The sequence below is a fragment of the Struthio camelus genome, chromosome 24, assembly GCF_040807025.1.
Source record: "Struthio camelus isolate bStrCam1 chromosome 24, bStrCam1.hap1, whole genome shotgun sequence".
NCBI classification, from domain to species: Eukaryota; Metazoa; Chordata; class Aves; order Struthioniformes; family Struthionidae; genus Struthio; species Struthio camelus.
In genome coordinates this window covers 8,054,214-8,070,593 of record NC_090965.1, presented here as the reverse complement: position 1 = coordinate 8,070,593, position 16,380 = coordinate 8,054,214, and the positions used below count along the sequence as shown (strand labels likewise).

Here is a 16,380-nt window from a genome sequence, read left to right as displayed (position 1 = left end):
TCTCCAGCCTGCCTGTGGTCATCTGCTTGGTTGTCTCCATTCTGCAATGCAATGTTGTCTATTCTAGATCAATCTAGATTATAGCTGTGCCTTTCCATGGGCTGAAGAATCTGTTGAACCAAGCCCTGCCTCTGACCATGACTTGGGAGATCACTGCATTAAGCTTTCTGGGAATCATTTAAAACTCAAATCAACCTTCTCATGTTTACCCACTCTTCTGGAAAGTACGGTTTCACATGGAGGAGGAGAGAGAAATGAAATCAAAAGAAAAAGGAGAGAGAGAAAACTTTTACCTTTGCATTCAGGGGCTGGAGCACTCCATCTTCCATTCATTTCATTATCTGCTGTACAGTGGATCGTGGACTCTCCGATGAGGGAAAAGCCACGGTCACAGCTGTAAGTTACAGTTGAGCCAAAGATAAAGTCTTCACTCTCAGCATTGAGCTGTCCATTTGCGATCGCAGGTGGTGGTGCACAAGGAATTACTGTGGGGGAAAAACAGCAGCAGGAAAATGCAAGAACATTTCCATTAAATATGGAACTGAAGTCTATCTGCTAGAAAGGTATTAATAAAAGCCAAAGAAAAAACAGGGAACCAGGCTTAAAGCAAACATTTCAAATTAGAAGTCTTAAATGAGCCTTCAAATTCTGAATGCTTTCCACCTTTTAAAATGGGTAAATGGTATAACAGCAAAACAGCATCCATTGCCCTAGAGAAGGGTCTCCTGGAGGCAATAAATGTAGTCTAGCTGAGCAATCAGGCACCCTCAGCTATCTTTGACGGGGTTTCTTGCCTTTGCTATCAGCAGCTGATGGATGGATCCATCCCACAAGACTCCAAACGGCACCATACAGCATCAACAGAACTCTTGGGAGTAATTTCTCTTTCTGAAAACTCAGATTTTGAAGGCAAAGGCATGTCTGAAGGCATTCCAGTCCTTATCAAGCACTGCCCTTGAAAAGCATTTCAGCAACAATTGCCTATGAGAAATGCAACACAAGTAATCCAGCCTCCACACCAGCCTGGCAGCTACAGTGCATGGAGTCAGGAAGCCTGTCACACGGCCATGCTAGCTGATACCAGCCAACAGCCTCAGAAGTTGCTTCTCTTGCAGATCAGTCCATAGGAGCTGCTGCCAACATCCACGGATCCTCCTGGGCGTTTTCATTCCCATTTCCACTGGGAATGTTTGGGGAAGAAGTAAGGAGACAGTCTCATTGGAGATTACTATAACTTTGATCAAGGGCCAGAAGAGAGAATCTATCTGCCTTTCCCCAAACTACTGGTTATATTGTAGCAGCCTCAAGGAAGAGGTGTACACAAAGCATTTAAGATCCTCCTACTTTCACAGTGTGGAAGCTGATTCCAAGACACATCATTGCCTTGAAGTACACATTCTGCAGATGAATCCCCAATTAGTCGGTACCTAAGGAAAGAAAAGATTGAATCTCTTTAAAAAAGAAAAGAGTGAAAAAACATGGGAAATTAAAAAAAATTGTATCGTTTCCAATAGCATTCTCTAGAGGAGCTGAATCTGAAGAAAAACAGCCCTCCGCTAAAATACAATTTGCTCAATACCCGGAGAAATGCAATATGATGCAGTGATAAGATGCTTAATACTTGTGGTGGGGAGGTACCAGCTTGGAGAAGCTTTAGCAAGGCAGCATCCTCACCCTGAGCCTGTATAGTCCTGAGACGGAGGAACGCTGCTTTTTCAGAAGGGGGAACTTCACTCCCTTCCCTGAAAAACAGTTGCATTTCTTAAGGGAGAAATTTTCACAAGGATTTCAAAGTGTTATTTTTTAAACTGTGGTCCACTGATAGCATCATAACCGCAAAGGCTTTAAGTTTGCAGCGTACAAATTTGTATCTTGCTTCACATTTTCCGCAGACAAGAAATCCAATTAATTATAAGCTAGGCACTCAAGCCCTTAACAGTTCCTGTGCTGTGCAGTGGTAGACCCATATAGAAATTTATTTTCTGAACAGAGCTGGGTGTCACTGACTTGCCTTAAGCTGTTCTCTTTCCCTCTCCTCCTGCATTTCCAGGACACCAAAGCTCCCTTTTCCCAAGAGCCCTTATCTAAGGTGCTGGCAGCCGAATCCATCGCACAACAGCAAATGCACTTGCTGGACACCCACTGCTTCTTGGATATAAAATGCATTAAGCATTAAGTATCTTGCAGGAACCAGCTTAAATGCTGAAATACTAAATAGAACCAACAGGAACAAAGAAAATTTTTGTGAAGAAGTTGACAACAGTTTGCAAAGAACAGGCTCTTGCACCCAGAAGATAACTTGTCCTGAGAGCAGCAACAGGAGAGCCTGATCCCCGTGGTGCCCTGAACACCTCCTCTCATTCCTGTGCTTTCCAAGGAAGCAGCTCCAAGATATTAAAAAGCCTCTGAGTCTCCAGCTCCTGCAGGTGCTGCCTCACTGCCTGAGCTCTATCGACTAGCCCAGAAACCCAGGCAGACGCTTACCCTTCGTTACAGGTGAATTTTATTACTGCTCCAAATCGGAGATCGGTTGTGTAATCAAATTTGCCATTCGCTATATCTGGTGGACTGCACGGTTTTCCTGCAAAGGCAAATGACCATCATTAGCTTTATTTTATGCCATTATGACGAAGCGCAGGTTACACTACTGTTTAGTGTTGTTACAGATTCCTCAGGTGCCTGCCTTTCCTCGCTGGCAACTACGAGCCCTTTTGGAAAAGGTTAACATTCACATTTAAGTTCAAGAATCTGAAAGTCAAATACAGCTAAGGGCAATAAAGGAGCAAAGCTTTACAGAGATTTACATACTTACTGAGACAGCAACTGCAAGAGACCCAGAGACCTCAGACAGAGGTCCTTGTCTACAGCAAAAGGAGGGGAGAGATACCCCCCCGACCACCTGCGGACCAGTATGGGCCCGTTACCATGGGGCGACCGATAGCACTGGACCCCGCAGCCGATTCCACACCTTACCTTGCTTCTGTCCAAGCACATGGCAGCACTTACTCTACCACAGCGCTTAGTCTGCGTCACCGGATGGTAAAGTCCACCGGTAACTAAAGGGAACAGAGATCACTTCCCAGGGATAAGGACTGCTAAGCAGGAAACGTAGCCACACATGGACACGCAGGGTAAGCGTTTGCTCAGCGGTCCTAGGAAGAGCAACCTGGGGAGCATTTCCCTACCCTGCGCCAAACCCCAGCGGGGGCCAGGGCGCAGCAGGGGACGTGCCCCGGGGCAGCCGCGAGCCCGACGCGGGAACCCACCGATGCAGAAATCGCTGCTTGCCATCCAGCTGGAGTTTGAGAAGCAGGTGACGAAGGGGGACTTGCCGCTGGCCACTGTGTACCCCGGGCGACACTTGTACCTCAGCTCCGTCCCGGTGGCGTAGGAGCTGTTCAGAGGCACGGGGGCCTCCGCGAAGGGGAACCTCGGCGGCGGCCCGCACTCACCTGGGAGATGACAGGGAGAAACGGCGGGGGGTGGGGGGGAGATCACCCCTGCGCCTAAGTGTCCCCTGTCCCCGGCCCCCCCCAGCCCAAGTGCCAGCCCCGGCATTCCCAGCTCCATCCCCTTCTCCTGGCCTCGGCCCAACCCGCTGCCAGCTCCAGCTCCTTCCCCTGCCCCATCGCCATCCCCCGGCCCCGACCCGCTCACCCCGCGTCCCGGGCAGCACCAGCAGCACCAGCAGCAGCAGCAGCGCGGCGCGGAGCCCGCGCAGCCCCATCGCCCCGGCGCGCAGCGCAGCGCAGTGCGCAGCAGGGCGGCGGCGCGGCCGGGCGCAGCGGCCGGCCCTTTCCGGGGCGGGCGGCGCGGCCGGGCCGGCCCCCTCCCGCCTCCGTCGCCCCTGCTTTTGGGGCTGCGGGAGAAGCGGCGGCGGCAGCTCGCACCGCGTCGCCCCTTTCCCGGCAGAGCGCGCGGGCTCTTCCCAGCGTGTACTCGCTTACGGAAAATCCTCTTTTGTCTATTCCAACCAAGGGGAAAACAAAACAAAAAACAGCAAAAAGCAAACAAACAAAAAAATCCCACCCACAGGCTCTTTTTACCAGTGTTTTCCTTAAGATCAGGTTTCTCTCCTGTATGGTGGTGGACAAGGCAACGAGGGGGCTTTGCCTCATCTCCGAGCCTCCCGCCCTCCGCAAGAGGTAAGCCGCGGCTCTGGCACCTGACACAAAGTGCGTGCGGCCCTTTCAGCCAGAAACGGGAGGAACAGATTTGTCCTTGCTGATCCTGTGACATGGAAAGGTTTCGTCCTCATTTTAAAGATAGTAACCTAGCACACAGTATGTATGACTTACCCTAAGCCATACCGCCAACCTACGGGAACGTCGGCCTTCCAGGGATGCTCCCATGCTTGTTCGCTCTGCCGCAGCATCCTACGCTTGCTTCTCAAGCCAGCCAGGGGCCCGGGCTCTCCTCTGGCTCGAAGAGCGGTGTCCTACTGCCTGTAGGCAGTTTTCCTGCTTCTGGCTCCCAAAACTGGACATGAGGGACTGCGGGTACCACTAGTACCTGTTTTCTTTAGCACAGTTTTGTAAACACAAACCTTATCCCCTGACGCACATCTTGTGCTTGAATTTACATAACCCTCCGCTAAGCACTCGCCTTCTTTCTGCTTTCATACAAAGGTTCACAGGGGAAAAAAAAAAAAAGAGTATTTTATCTTCAGGAATGACGAGATATTGTCAAACGGGGACAGTGCAGGAACGCAGCCAGGGCCCAGGGAGCAGCTCAAGCGCTTAGATGGCCACTGCCTCTCCCTGTCCGCAAGAGAACGAGAGCGTCAGGATCGCTCACACGGGAGCGTCGTGTCCGAGTTGCACAAGCAACGCATTGGCAGAACTAGTTAACTGCACCTTTTTTGCCGCTGCCGCAGCACTGCCTGTCTTTTGCCAGCACCCCAATCCATTAAACCTGCTGGCAAACACCAATAAAAGGGAAAGGCTGGTTTTACAGTTCCTGCGTTCTCACTGTGGACTTCGTCTCCATGTCAAAACAAAACAAGGAACAGGAACCAGCGAGCACCAAACAGGGGAGCAGTTAGGTCTGATCCTCCAAACTCTTCCTTGCTATGTGTGCAGCCTGGCTTTTTGGGAAGAGACGACGACTGGTCCAGGAATGCTCCGAGCTGGCCTAGGAGGACAGGCCCACGCGGCGGCGGCGCGGCGCGGCGCTCCGCACCCCTCCAGGCTGGAAGCGGGCTTCTCCCCGCGCAAGTGTCTTGCCGCTGGCACTGCTGCCCCGTTCCTAGGAAAGGCCACGCGCGCTTTGCGTAAGAGCAGCAGTTATCTCTGAGCAGCTGGTGATTCAACCAGGACAGAGAATAACATCATAAAATCATTTAAAGCTGTCTATATGAAGGCTTTATTAGTGCATATGGAAAAAAAACCTCAGGATGCTGGTATTCTTTCTTTAGTATGCCCTTTATTTACAAATTATTTTTACTATAAATACTGCATGTTTCTTCACTTATATTTGCACACTACTAAATGAACCTCAACAAAAAAGTTTAAAAAAATAACAAGTAAGTATTGTGAGACTGTGCGAACAGGATGCTTGCTATGAAATCATTTTCCTAACAGAGAGAAACAGTCACCGAATTTAAAAAGCTCATTTTAAGAACAGCAAAACCAGTTTCTTTTCTCACTAAAACACGCAATAATTCAGGCGCCAAACCGGCAGGGAGCCGAACCTGAGCGACGTCTGATCCTTGGTCTTCTCCACGAAGGGCTCCTTGCGGGCTGCCACGCAGGGAACTTGACCACGTTGCCTCGAGCGGCGCGCTCCGGCGAGGAGCGCCGGGCAGCCAGAGCCCGCGGGGCCGTCAGCCCGCACCCGGACCCCCGAGCCAAAACCTACCGGGGCCGGGCGGCCTGCGGGGTGGCCGGGCGGCCGGGCGGGCGCTGGCAGAGGTGCGCGTGGGTGGGCGCCCGGCAGCGGGGGCAGACGTGGCAGCTGGGGGCGCGGGCGGGCACCAGGTGGGCGCCCGGCCGGGGTCCCGGCAGCGGGCAGGCGTAGCAGCCCGGCACGGCCGCCTGCACGAGGGCGAGGTGCAGCCGGTCCTCGCAGGCCGGGCACGCCGCCCCGTCGGCCCTGCGGAGAGCGGGCGGCAGGCGGGTCAGCGCCGCCGGCGGCTCCGGCCAGCGCGAGCTCCCGGAGCTCAGGACTTAACGCGAATTACGCCCCAAGCCCTGTTTACTTCAATGGAGGGTTTGTGAATTTGCCTCTGTAAACTATGTCCGTTTAAGGAAGCAGCTCGCTCGGTGACCGGGAGGAAGCGCAGCAGACCCGCGCGAGCACGCCGGTGCCAGAAACGCAACGCGCGCCGCAACCCCTGGCCGACCGCCTCGCTGCCCGAGGGCAGCTGCGGGAAGGGCGGCCCGCGCCGCGCGCCCTGCTAACAGCAGCGCTCAGGCTCCCTGCTGCTTAACCAAACCCACGCTGTCACGGGCCGCAGAGAACGTGCGCGAGCGATCCCGGCGCCATCCGCGCGCGGGAAGCCCTGAAACGCTGCCTAAGCAAACCTCCCCCCTTCCTGAGACCCCTCCGTCCTCGAGCCGCAGCTCTGGGCGGGCTCCCCGCCTTTATTCCGATACGGGGCTAATACACAAGTGCGACCAGGACATTTATCTACGCCAGCCTTTTTCTGACTTTCTTTTAACTGAAAACACGAACTTTCGGTTTCCAGTACCCGCACCGCCGGCTGTAGCACGGCGGCGGCGAGAGGAACATCCTGCCTCGGCAGCGCTGAACTTACCGCTCCTCCTCCCGGCTGGGAGCTGCTGCGGGCCCCGCGGACGCCGCGGCGGGGCTTTCGCCCTGGTCGAGGTGGGCACGGAGCCAGCCTTCGCAGATGGGACAAATGTGACCAGGGCTGTGGAGAAGTACAGAAGAAGACGTGCAACGAAACAGAGGTCTTTTTAGGGAGACTCAAAAATCATCTGTGAAGTCTGGCACCTGCAGCTCCCCCTTAGGTCCAGTCCTGCTCTCGCTGAGATTATTTTCATCCATGCCCACCATGGCTCCGGTGTATTTTTAAGAGGAAGACAGAAGAGATACCTTTCATGGCTCAAGGGCTGCTCTGCTTCACACGTCTCCGAAATTTCTTCTTCTGCAGAGTGTCTCCTCAGCAAATCTGGAGCTTTGTCAGTAGAACTGAATAGCGAGAGAGACAACTGACTGAACGTAACCCATTGCTACACTGAGCAGGGCTTTACTGAACCACTTTTTTTTTTTTTCTAAATAGTAAATACTTTTGCAAAAACTGGACCATTAAAGGAACTTACAGGAAAAAAAAATCCCTAGGGTGTTATATTGCCAGTATTGACCAAAAGTCATCACTGAACAGGTAATTAAAGCTTAATGCCAAGGAGTTTAAAAGCTAGACAGGGCAAGATATTGTATCGGACGGGGTTTTTACAGTTTGCCTCCATTCAATACGTTGCCTGAGAAAAAGCCTACGCTCAGCCCGTAAGACTACGCTGTACTCTTAGAAAAGCTGACGCAAAACCTAAACCATGTGAAAAGTGAACGCTTTTTCTTCATGAGTTGCTAAGTATTTAACTTTTGGATCTATATTTTTGCACCACCTTTCTTTCACTGCTTTTAAACTTGCGTTTTTTAAATTTCACTCTTTTAGATTTCACAAAATAAGAAACGGGAAGAAGGTCTGTCAGCAGACAGCGTCCTGCAAAATTACTCATGCACACAGACTGGCCGTAATCCTTGCAAGCTCAGCAATTCAAACCGCAAAACAGCAGCAATGTTTACCTTATTTTCCTGCTTTATCAGGGTATATACGCTTTTTTTCCCCTACCCAAAGTGACCCATTCCTCCACTGTTCCACACGCATCCCTTCCGAATATCCCCTTCCCCGTTTCCGCTGGGGGAGGCGAACGTCCCCTTGGCCCACGCACCTTCCGCCTGCTGGGTTTGGGCTCTGGGCGCCGCTGATGCTCAGGGCCGAGTAGGTGGGAGCGGAGCCGTGCCGGGCGCGCAGCCAGTCCCCGCAGGTGGCACAGAGGTGGCCGGCCGGCTGGCCCAGGTGGGCGTGCAGCTGAGCCTCGCAGCTGGGGCACACGTGGCAGCTGGAGCTGTGGCTGCGGACACGAGACAAGGAGGCGTGCTGGGCAGGCTTTCCTCCTGCCGGGGCCTGGCAGCGGCTGCGCTGCCAGCGAAGCGATTGCCAGCAGCTCGTGCATGGGAAAGCCAGAGGCGTTAGCACCTGAGATTTGCAAACTGCATGTTCAGGCGTGACGAGGTTTGCAGCTAGAAATAATACCTTTCTGTGAGATCAGCAGGTATACACGAGCTTTTGGGAACCAAAGCACCTTCCTTAGGTCCAGCTTCCCCCCAGCTCTGATTATGCCTAAACGCCATCTCCAACAAATGCATCGGCTGCGCTCCCCGGGCTTAGCGCAATGAAACCCTCGGGAGCAGAGGTTACCGCATACCTCCTGCTTCAGCGCTCCCTCGGCACTGCCTTCTGCAACACACGTGCAGCAACGAGCGTTTTAAATGATCTCACAGCCTCCCCAGCTCTCCAAACAAGCAAACCTACCAGAAAAAGAAATTCCATGGCACAGGCTTCTTTGCGTTATCTGTTAGTGTTTGACTCATCTGCAGATCCCTTCCCTTAATTTCACTCATTGGGGAAACTGTATCATAAGAACTGAAGAGAGAGAAAGGAAAGGAGAAAATTTATAGAATAAAACAGATTTAACACAAAGATAATACTAAACCATACAAATACACACCTAAAGTAAATTTCTATCGCTCAAAGCTTAAGAGGAAACATCACACTTTGTACTGTCAGAGTGACATCAGCAAAAAGCTGGAAATGACTGAAGAATGATAAAGAAGAGCTTAGGCTCACTTACCTTTTTTTCTTTTTTTTCTTCCACCTCATGATGACCCAAACTAGAATTATACAGACTCCTTGGAAAGCAAACAAGCAAAAACAAGCAAATTTGGTACGTAATTTAAGTGGAAGATAACAGTTTGATAAAAGTTTGGCAGTAAAATTCACTGCTCTGGGGCTGCTAGCACCACTAAGAGGTTTCCCCCCACCAAGTCAGAATAATGCAAAAGCTCCTCTTATATCTGTGGTCAAAAGACCACAGGGACCACTATTATCAGTGTTTTTCATGCTGATGTCCTTAAAAGTATGATTCGCATTTTTTTAGTGCTTTTAGAGACCTGTTTGCTCTGTATTTTAACATACTCATTCTTTTTAGCACTTAATCTCTTTTGCAACAAGGATGTTCCAAGTTTTACTAATCTCTTATCTTTCAAAACTTGCCGCGCCCTTTTAAAGGAACTTTCTTAATCAGTGACAGGATGTACAATGTTTGGTGTGGCCTGTTTCGTTTCTTCCTCAACTGACATAACGTTTTATACTAAGACATCTGCAGTTGCTTGCAAGGCTCTTTCATTACCCAACAGAGAAACACACAAATCCTAACCAGAGATAGGAGTTTAAAATTAAGACTTTTAAAAAGACGAAAACACAATACTGACTCCAGATATTAAACTACAATAACAGCTTTGGGTTAGGAAAGTATATTCTCAAATTTAATTAACTTACCAATGCAACTAGGGATGAGTATAATTGCTAGAGAAGAAAATAAAGAAATTGAGATTAAAATAATGGAGCCAGTTCAGTGCTAATAAGTAATATAGAATAACCAATAAAGAATAAATAAACCAATAAAGAAAACCAATCAAGAATAAAGAATGCTCCTTAATCTATGCCCATAGAACAATATTATTCAAACCCAGATAACCATAATGCTCCTGAGAATACAAAACATTATTAAACAACCTGTCATCAATTATTAACATCTCATTATGCTCTTCTTGAGTCCCTCACCCCACCTTTCTCCACGGATAGAGCTGAGGTCAACAGATCCAAGCTACCTCCACCCTCAGCAATATCTAAATACAGCCAAGATAACATCAATGGTTTCGGCTGAGATGCTGGATTGCGTAGAGGGGGATTCAAGAATCAAGAAGGCTATCCTATTCCACACCAGCTAAGGGAGCAGAGAGAAAAGGGGATTAGGCCAGTAAGTAGGCCTGTAAAAATCCCTTATAAACTGGAAGATGGACCCACCAACAGAAATGAGGAAGGCACAATGAGAGCAAGAAAACCACATGGAGTCACAGGTGCCCAACAGGGTGAAATTAGAACAGTCGCAATGACCTCGAGGCGGAAAGCGTTTCCTGAACTCTCACCTAAGACCTGACGATTCTCTGCTCTTTCATCCTCTGAGGGTTTAGCTGGGCTTGTCACTGCCATAGTGTCAACTATAGAGAAAAAAATTAAAAGGAAGAGCAGTTAAAATATATATAATAAATAATTCACCATGTATATATAATGTTTATAATACTCCACTGAGGAGTAAATGCAGCGGGCATGTGGTAATTAATGGTGGTCTGAGGATCTGGAAATGCACCAAGAGTGCATGCTGCTGGCCAAGGAGGATTTGTGTCTGTTCCTCAAGACGTGCCCAAGAATGTCATCTCAAAGAACTCATACATTTTGTCACTTCTCTGTTGACAAAGGAAGAGCCCCACGTTTGCAAAGGACAAAGCTATCGACTGCCAGCAAGATCACTGCCAAATATCCCAGAGAAACTCATAAGATCCAGGTACCACTCTGACTACTGCATCCTTTACCAAAGATCTCAGATTTTAATTTTTTCTTTCTAAGGACTCAAACCTTTCTCTGATTTACATGAAAGCTGTAAAAGGGGCCAAAAGGAACCTCTTGGTGACAATAAAAGTCTTATGGGTAGGCAGGAGTCTACAGTCCCTTTTGGTTTTACTCCCCAGTTGTTACTAGACATAAATATTAAACCATCCTGAGCTTTAGCCCACCTTCTTTCGGCTAATGACACATTTCAAACACTCTTTTAGATAAAACATTGTCTGTCCCTCTTGAAGTGAAAACCACAAAACTGTGCACAACTGCACTCAGGTTGTTCTTCAGCAGAACTTGGCATATTGTCTTCCCTCAAAGCCCAAGACTTTTTAACAAACTTTCTTGTAAGTTGATATTGCCCTCCTGGAAACAAGCCCCAGGGGATTTATTGCCCAGAGAGTAGACCTCTGCTTTCTGAGAGATGGGAATTTGGACTAACTGCATTGCAAGAAAAACTGCTCTAGAACAAGAGGAAGATTCTCCAACACCACTCACTTCTGCATGCAGGAGGTGGCCCGCTCCAGACACCATGGATCTTATTTACAGTTATACAACGAAGAATTTCATTTCCAGTAAGCTGGAGACCAGGGTCACATGTGTAAGTCACGACTGAGTTGTACCTGAACTCCTCTGTACTGCTGCCGTTGTGCTTCCCATTGGGAACAGCTGGAGGTGGAGCACAAGCAATAGCTGAGGGGAAAAAGGAATAGAAAAGCGTTCATTGAACAATACCAAAACCTTCTTCCCCAGGCCTTGAAAGAGGAAAATGCGGGGGCTATCTGAAGTATGGTCTCGCATGGCCTCTGTGTCTCAGAAGCAGCAGGCTGAAACGCGAGGACTGGCCGCACTCTCTGCATACAGGTATTTTTAGGTGTCCCCCTGCCTGCTCTGCTGCAGGCATGCGGGTCAGTAGCAGGGAGAGAGCCTGCAGGGACAGCAAGGCCACGGCGTTGCTTATTCATTTCAGACTTTTCCACTTCAGAGGGCACCAGCAATCCTACTGACTAATCCCTATTTTCATCACATCAGCTGTCTCTGTTCCACTATTTCTTACTTGACTTAATTTGGTAAAATCAACATAAAAATGAGTATTTCTGAGTTGAAATATTCAGTATTTCCAGACAAATGCCAACCTCACTCACCCTGACAAGCTGGAAGTTTACTCCAGGCAACGTCGTTCCCCCTCAGCAAACAAGTGATGAAAGGTGACCCTGCTGCTAGTATGTACCTACAGGTGCAAAAGGCACATCCAAAATCAGTATTTTGTCACCAGTCAAGAAGAAGTTGCCCCAGGGACGTGCTGAGGACTTGTCAGACTGCGTTCTTCGCCCTGTCTCACATGCAAGTAAGTGACCCTGGACAGGCGACCTGGGCACACTCCTCTTGGCGCTTGTGAGCGTGCGGCTGTGCAGGTGTGAGTGAAAGAAATCTATGAGACAATGAGCCAGAGTGAGTTAAATTCAGTTTGATTAAAGTAAATATCACCTTCCTCTTCCATAAGGTCTCGCACCGAGTTTTGTTATACTAACCTCCTACCTATTAAATTAAATTTCAGCCAGATATTTGCATTAAGCTTTTGTACGGATAGATGCAGCATTTTCCATTCCTCTGAAGAGCAGAAGTTGCCTTCACGAATGATGGAAATTGCAAATCATTCACACGCTACAGTGGCATTTTCCATTAGAGGACTGATCAAGGTGTAGCAAGTACAGCGGTACCACAGCTTCAAAAGGAGAGATCACGATCCTCACTTTTCAGCAGTCCTTCCCTCCTGCTCCTCTGGACTTCCAGCAACCGCTCTCAGAGGCACTGTATTCCCCAGTTAGATCTATTTTTATGTTCTTAAGGTCCCAGCACTGGCTAGCGGTTCTGAACTGAGTGCTATGAATCAACATGGGCAGTTTGCTTCATACTCACCCATCATCACAAATTACACCTGCTCTTGCACCGAACAGATTATCTGTTTTAACAACTTTGCCATGTTCCGGATTTGCTGGAATGCCACAAGATTTCTCTAAAAAAAAAAAAAAAAAAAAGTAAGAGCAACCTTAGTGCAACATTACAAGGACGGGGAAAAAAACCACAGAAATATTTTGCTTGAGCTTATGGCAATGTCAAACCAGATATCTGATTACTTTGGACCAGATGATATTTCATGCTAAACATCATTAGAAAAAGCAATCCTAAAATACAAATCCAACGTGGACCCCAAAACACAGTCCTAAGGAGTCAGCTGTGGATGGCCATTGGAGAAGAAAAGCAACCTGAAGACACTCACTTCGACATAACTCAGGAACTTCTGACCATGTTAAGTTTTCAAGACAAGTGCTGGTGAGGACCCTTTCAGTGGCGTTCTCATAGCCTGGGCGACAAATATAATTCACAGCGATCCCAACATCATAAAAATTCTTGGTTTCATCTTCTTCTGATATTTTAGCGAAACGTAGACGTGGTGGGCTAGAACAGCTACCTAGCAGCAACAAAGACAATCAAATTGTACAGCTATAAAACGAAAATAACAGTATTTTGCGCTCTACTATATGTAAATATATGTGGTAGTACATATTTGCACAGCAAAGGAACATGAATAAAGGGTTTCAAATCAACACCAAAATACCTTCCCTCCCCGGGCTGGTAACCGATGAACTAGAAGCGTCAGCTGGTATGACAGCATCTGATATTTATAGTTCGGTTCCAGCAAAATTAACAGGGGGTTGCAGGACAGCTCAAAAGACAGTAAATGGCACAAATAAGGTAAAGAGAGAGAAAAGGAAGCAGTGAAGAAACAAGGGAAAGAAAAAGGGCACACAGGATGAGAGGAGAGCGATCTCCCCATCGCCTGCAGACTACCCGGCCCTGTTCGCCTGTCGACCTCTCCCATTTTGTAACACCAAGATATTGCCCGGCGCGTCCAGCCCCTCTCCTGCCTGCCCACAGCAATCTCAGAAGAGTCCCTCCGCCGTCTTTTCTTTGCTCTATGTGACCAGTTAGGGTTAGGAAACAAAAATCATTGTTTTGCATTAGTCAGGCAACACACCAAAAAAACCACAAACTGGTGTATGACACAGGTCTACTTTTGTGTAACGCAAGAATAAATTTAAAACATGTCTATGCTCCTGCTCTAATAAACTTTGAATGCTTCCTCACACCACTTGCAGCTTCCTGAAACTCATTATAACTCTATCCAATACAATCGAGGTTTAAATTGCAATTAAATTTGGCACATACAACCAAAGATATATTTTTCTTCTTCACGCTTCCCTTAGATTACTGATACCACAAACATCTTTTTCTTTAAGAAGGTACTTGATAATCTAGATTATTTTAAAATGGTCCTAGACAGCTCCTTAACATAAAAACATGTAAAACGTTGAAGTTTGCTCCCTTGAAATTGTTCACAAGAGCAGTGTTTCTCCTGCTTGCCCATTCTGCAGATTCAGCGTTTGATTGGGGAAAGCGCGGTCAGTTCTCACCGCGGAGCTCTGCAAGTCTCCAGCGCCAAACTGTCCCACTTACTTAAGTCCTTCAAATTCAGCCCTCAGCTCTGCAAACTCTTCTTCTCTACTCTTCGTCCTCTCTGTTTCCTGCGTTCCCCCAAGCTATTTATTTATTTTTATTAACACGCAGGTGCCTCCACGCGGACCCAGCGGGCTACATGGAGCGAGGAAGAAGAGACAAGGGCAGATTGCCTGGAAAGCAGCCTGATGAGCCACCCGCACCGAGGCGAGAAACCCTGGCGACAGCAGCCCGTCTTCTCAGCGCTGTTCCAGGGGCAGCGAAACACTTACGGCCGCAGAATGCGAGGAGGTCGGACCACTGGGAGGTGGCAAGGCACACTACCGTATCCGACATGCTGGGCAGCTTAGCAAAGCCCTCGAGGCACCTGTATGTTACTTTGGAGCCAACAGCGAAGCTTCCCTGATGCTTGCTCCGCTCCGGGGGCTCCGCGTGCTTTAGCTTCGGCAACGGCCCGCAGTCACCTGCCGCAACACAAAAACGGCGTTAGCAGGACCCCCGCTGCCTGCGTGCCCTCCGTGGGCGCAGCCGGAACCCCGCACGGAGCCCCCCGCAGCCGGGAGAGCGCGCACGGCAGCGCGCACCCACCCGCACCCCTACCCACCCCACCACGCCCCCAGCCCCCGTGCGGGGCCGGAGCCCGGTGCGCGCAGCCGGGTCTCACCGCGGGCCGCGGGCGGCAGCAGCAGCGGCAGCAGCAGCAGCAGCGGCAGCAGCAGCGGCAGCAGCAGCGGCGCGGCCAGGAGCGGGCGGCGGCGCCCGGCGGCCATCGCGGCGGAGCAGCGCCCGGGGCCGGGCAGGGAGCGGAGCGGGGTCGGGCCGGGCAGGGAGCGGGGGCTCCGCCTCGCTGCTGGCCCCTGGCGGGAGCCGCCCTGCCCGGCCCGGCCCGGCCCGGCCCGGCGGTTCCGCAGCCGCGGGGTCCCGGGCGCGGGCGGGCGCCCGGGGGCTGCCCCAGCCTGGCCGCCCCCGGCGCTGGCGGAGCCCGGCACCGGCCCTCCCGGCAGTCGCCTCCTCCCAATGATGCAGTTTTTCAAAAATTTCGAGTGGGAGCTGGGAAGCTGCTGACCGGCCTGGGCAGCGGGAGGAAACAGCTGCAACCGCGGCGCGCCCAGCTGCGGGCAGCCTGGCTGACGGCAGAGCCTCACCTCGGGGCTGTTTGCACGGAAACCCTGGCCACCTCCGTCTCCTCCGTTTCATCTCCGACCCTGTGAAGTCTTCTCTCATGTGCAGGTGGAAACGGTTTGAGGTACACAGTTACTTTGGTGCGTTCCCAAAGAAGCCCCACTTGTCGTCCAGAGAAATGCGGTGGGGCCCTTCGCACACCCGCTGCCTCTCCTGCAAATTGTTTCTCTGCCCTTGCCAGTAAAGACACATCCATTTCCGAAGTTACCAAGTTGCAAACATAACAAGAAGAAGGGGGTTGAAGAGGACAGCGTCTGGGCCTTACCAGCTCAGGCTGTGAAGGCCAGCTGGAAGGGGCAGAGGAGCTCCCCGGCCCTCCCCATCACTCGCCTCTCACGCTGCGGCGGGGGACAGGACGGCTCCCGGGGGATCGGCTCGTGGTGGGGCAGCTCCTGGTGGCTCGCAAAGCCCCGGCTCAGCCGGGCTCGTCTTCCTGGCATCGCTTGCCCATCCCTAGAAAAAGACCCCCTCGAAGGGAGATTTTCCTGCAAGAAGGAAGGAGAGAGGGGCCCTTCTGCTCGGACTGACGCACAGCTAGGTCAGGGCAGAGGTAAGCTGTAAGCAAGGCTCACTGGGAAGCTGATAATTGAACTATTTTTATTAATGCATATAAAAAAAAAAAGAAAAGAAAGAAAAAGCAGTTAGGATGACAGCATTTCCACTGTGACACTCCCAGTGAAACTCAGCTTTTCGGAGGAGACACTGACAGGCCTACCGATGGGCAGCGAGGTCCCTGGGCCGCCCGGCCCTGCTGGGACCTTCCTGCCCCTCTCTATCTGCCTTTTGTCTTTCCAGGAAACAGCGATATTTCCACTGAGAAGCTCAAAGCTATTCTATCCGTTTTTATTGCTTTTTTTTACTTTATATCACTTTTTTGATAAAGTTTATCTCTGATTACAGGTAACAAAAGCATTCGCAATGAGGACAGATGTGTTTTCTTAAGCAAGGAGTGAAGCAGCCTGGATTACATATTCCTT

At 50.2% G+C, this 16,380-nt stretch overlaps 1 protein-coding gene across 1 annotated transcript in view; it reads right to left on the bottom strand.

Moving 5' to 3' along the window:
* Positions 1 to 16,380, bottom strand: part of LOC104142389 (complement receptor type 1) — a 53,990-nt gene that overhangs the window by 7,967 nt on the left and 29,643 nt on the right. The window contains exons 26-45 of the mRNA XM_068917860.1: positions 14,886 to 15,291; positions 14,494 to 14,685; positions 12,984 to 13,175; positions 12,623 to 12,719; positions 12,045 to 12,134; positions 11,848 to 11,933; positions 11,201 to 11,395; positions 10,237 to 10,308; positions 9,587 to 9,613; positions 8,880 to 8,937; positions 8,561 to 8,671; positions 7,917 to 8,099; positions 7,060 to 7,155; positions 6,758 to 6,874; positions 5,860 to 6,093; positions 3,658 to 3,794; positions 3,267 to 3,452; positions 2,485 to 2,581; positions 1,345 to 1,427; positions 294 to 485 (exon numbers count right to left, since the gene is read on the bottom strand). Coding sequence (XP_068773961.1) covers positions 294 to 485; positions 1,345 to 1,427; positions 2,485 to 2,581; positions 3,267 to 3,452; positions 3,658 to 3,794; positions 5,860 to 6,093; positions 6,758 to 6,874; positions 7,060 to 7,155; positions 7,917 to 8,099; positions 8,561 to 8,671; positions 8,880 to 8,937; positions 9,587 to 9,613; positions 10,237 to 10,308; positions 11,201 to 11,395; positions 11,848 to 11,933; positions 12,045 to 12,134; positions 12,623 to 12,719; positions 12,984 to 13,175; positions 14,494 to 14,685; positions 14,886 to 15,291 — 2,851 coding nt within the window. The remainder of the gene's footprint in view (positions 1 to 293; positions 486 to 1,344; positions 1,428 to 2,484; positions 2,582 to 3,266; positions 3,453 to 3,657; positions 3,795 to 5,859; positions 6,094 to 6,757; positions 6,875 to 7,059; positions 7,156 to 7,916; positions 8,100 to 8,560; positions 8,672 to 8,879; positions 8,938 to 9,586; positions 9,614 to 10,236; positions 10,309 to 11,200; positions 11,396 to 11,847; positions 11,934 to 12,044; positions 12,135 to 12,622; positions 12,720 to 12,983; positions 13,176 to 14,493; positions 14,686 to 14,885; positions 15,292 to 16,380) is intronic.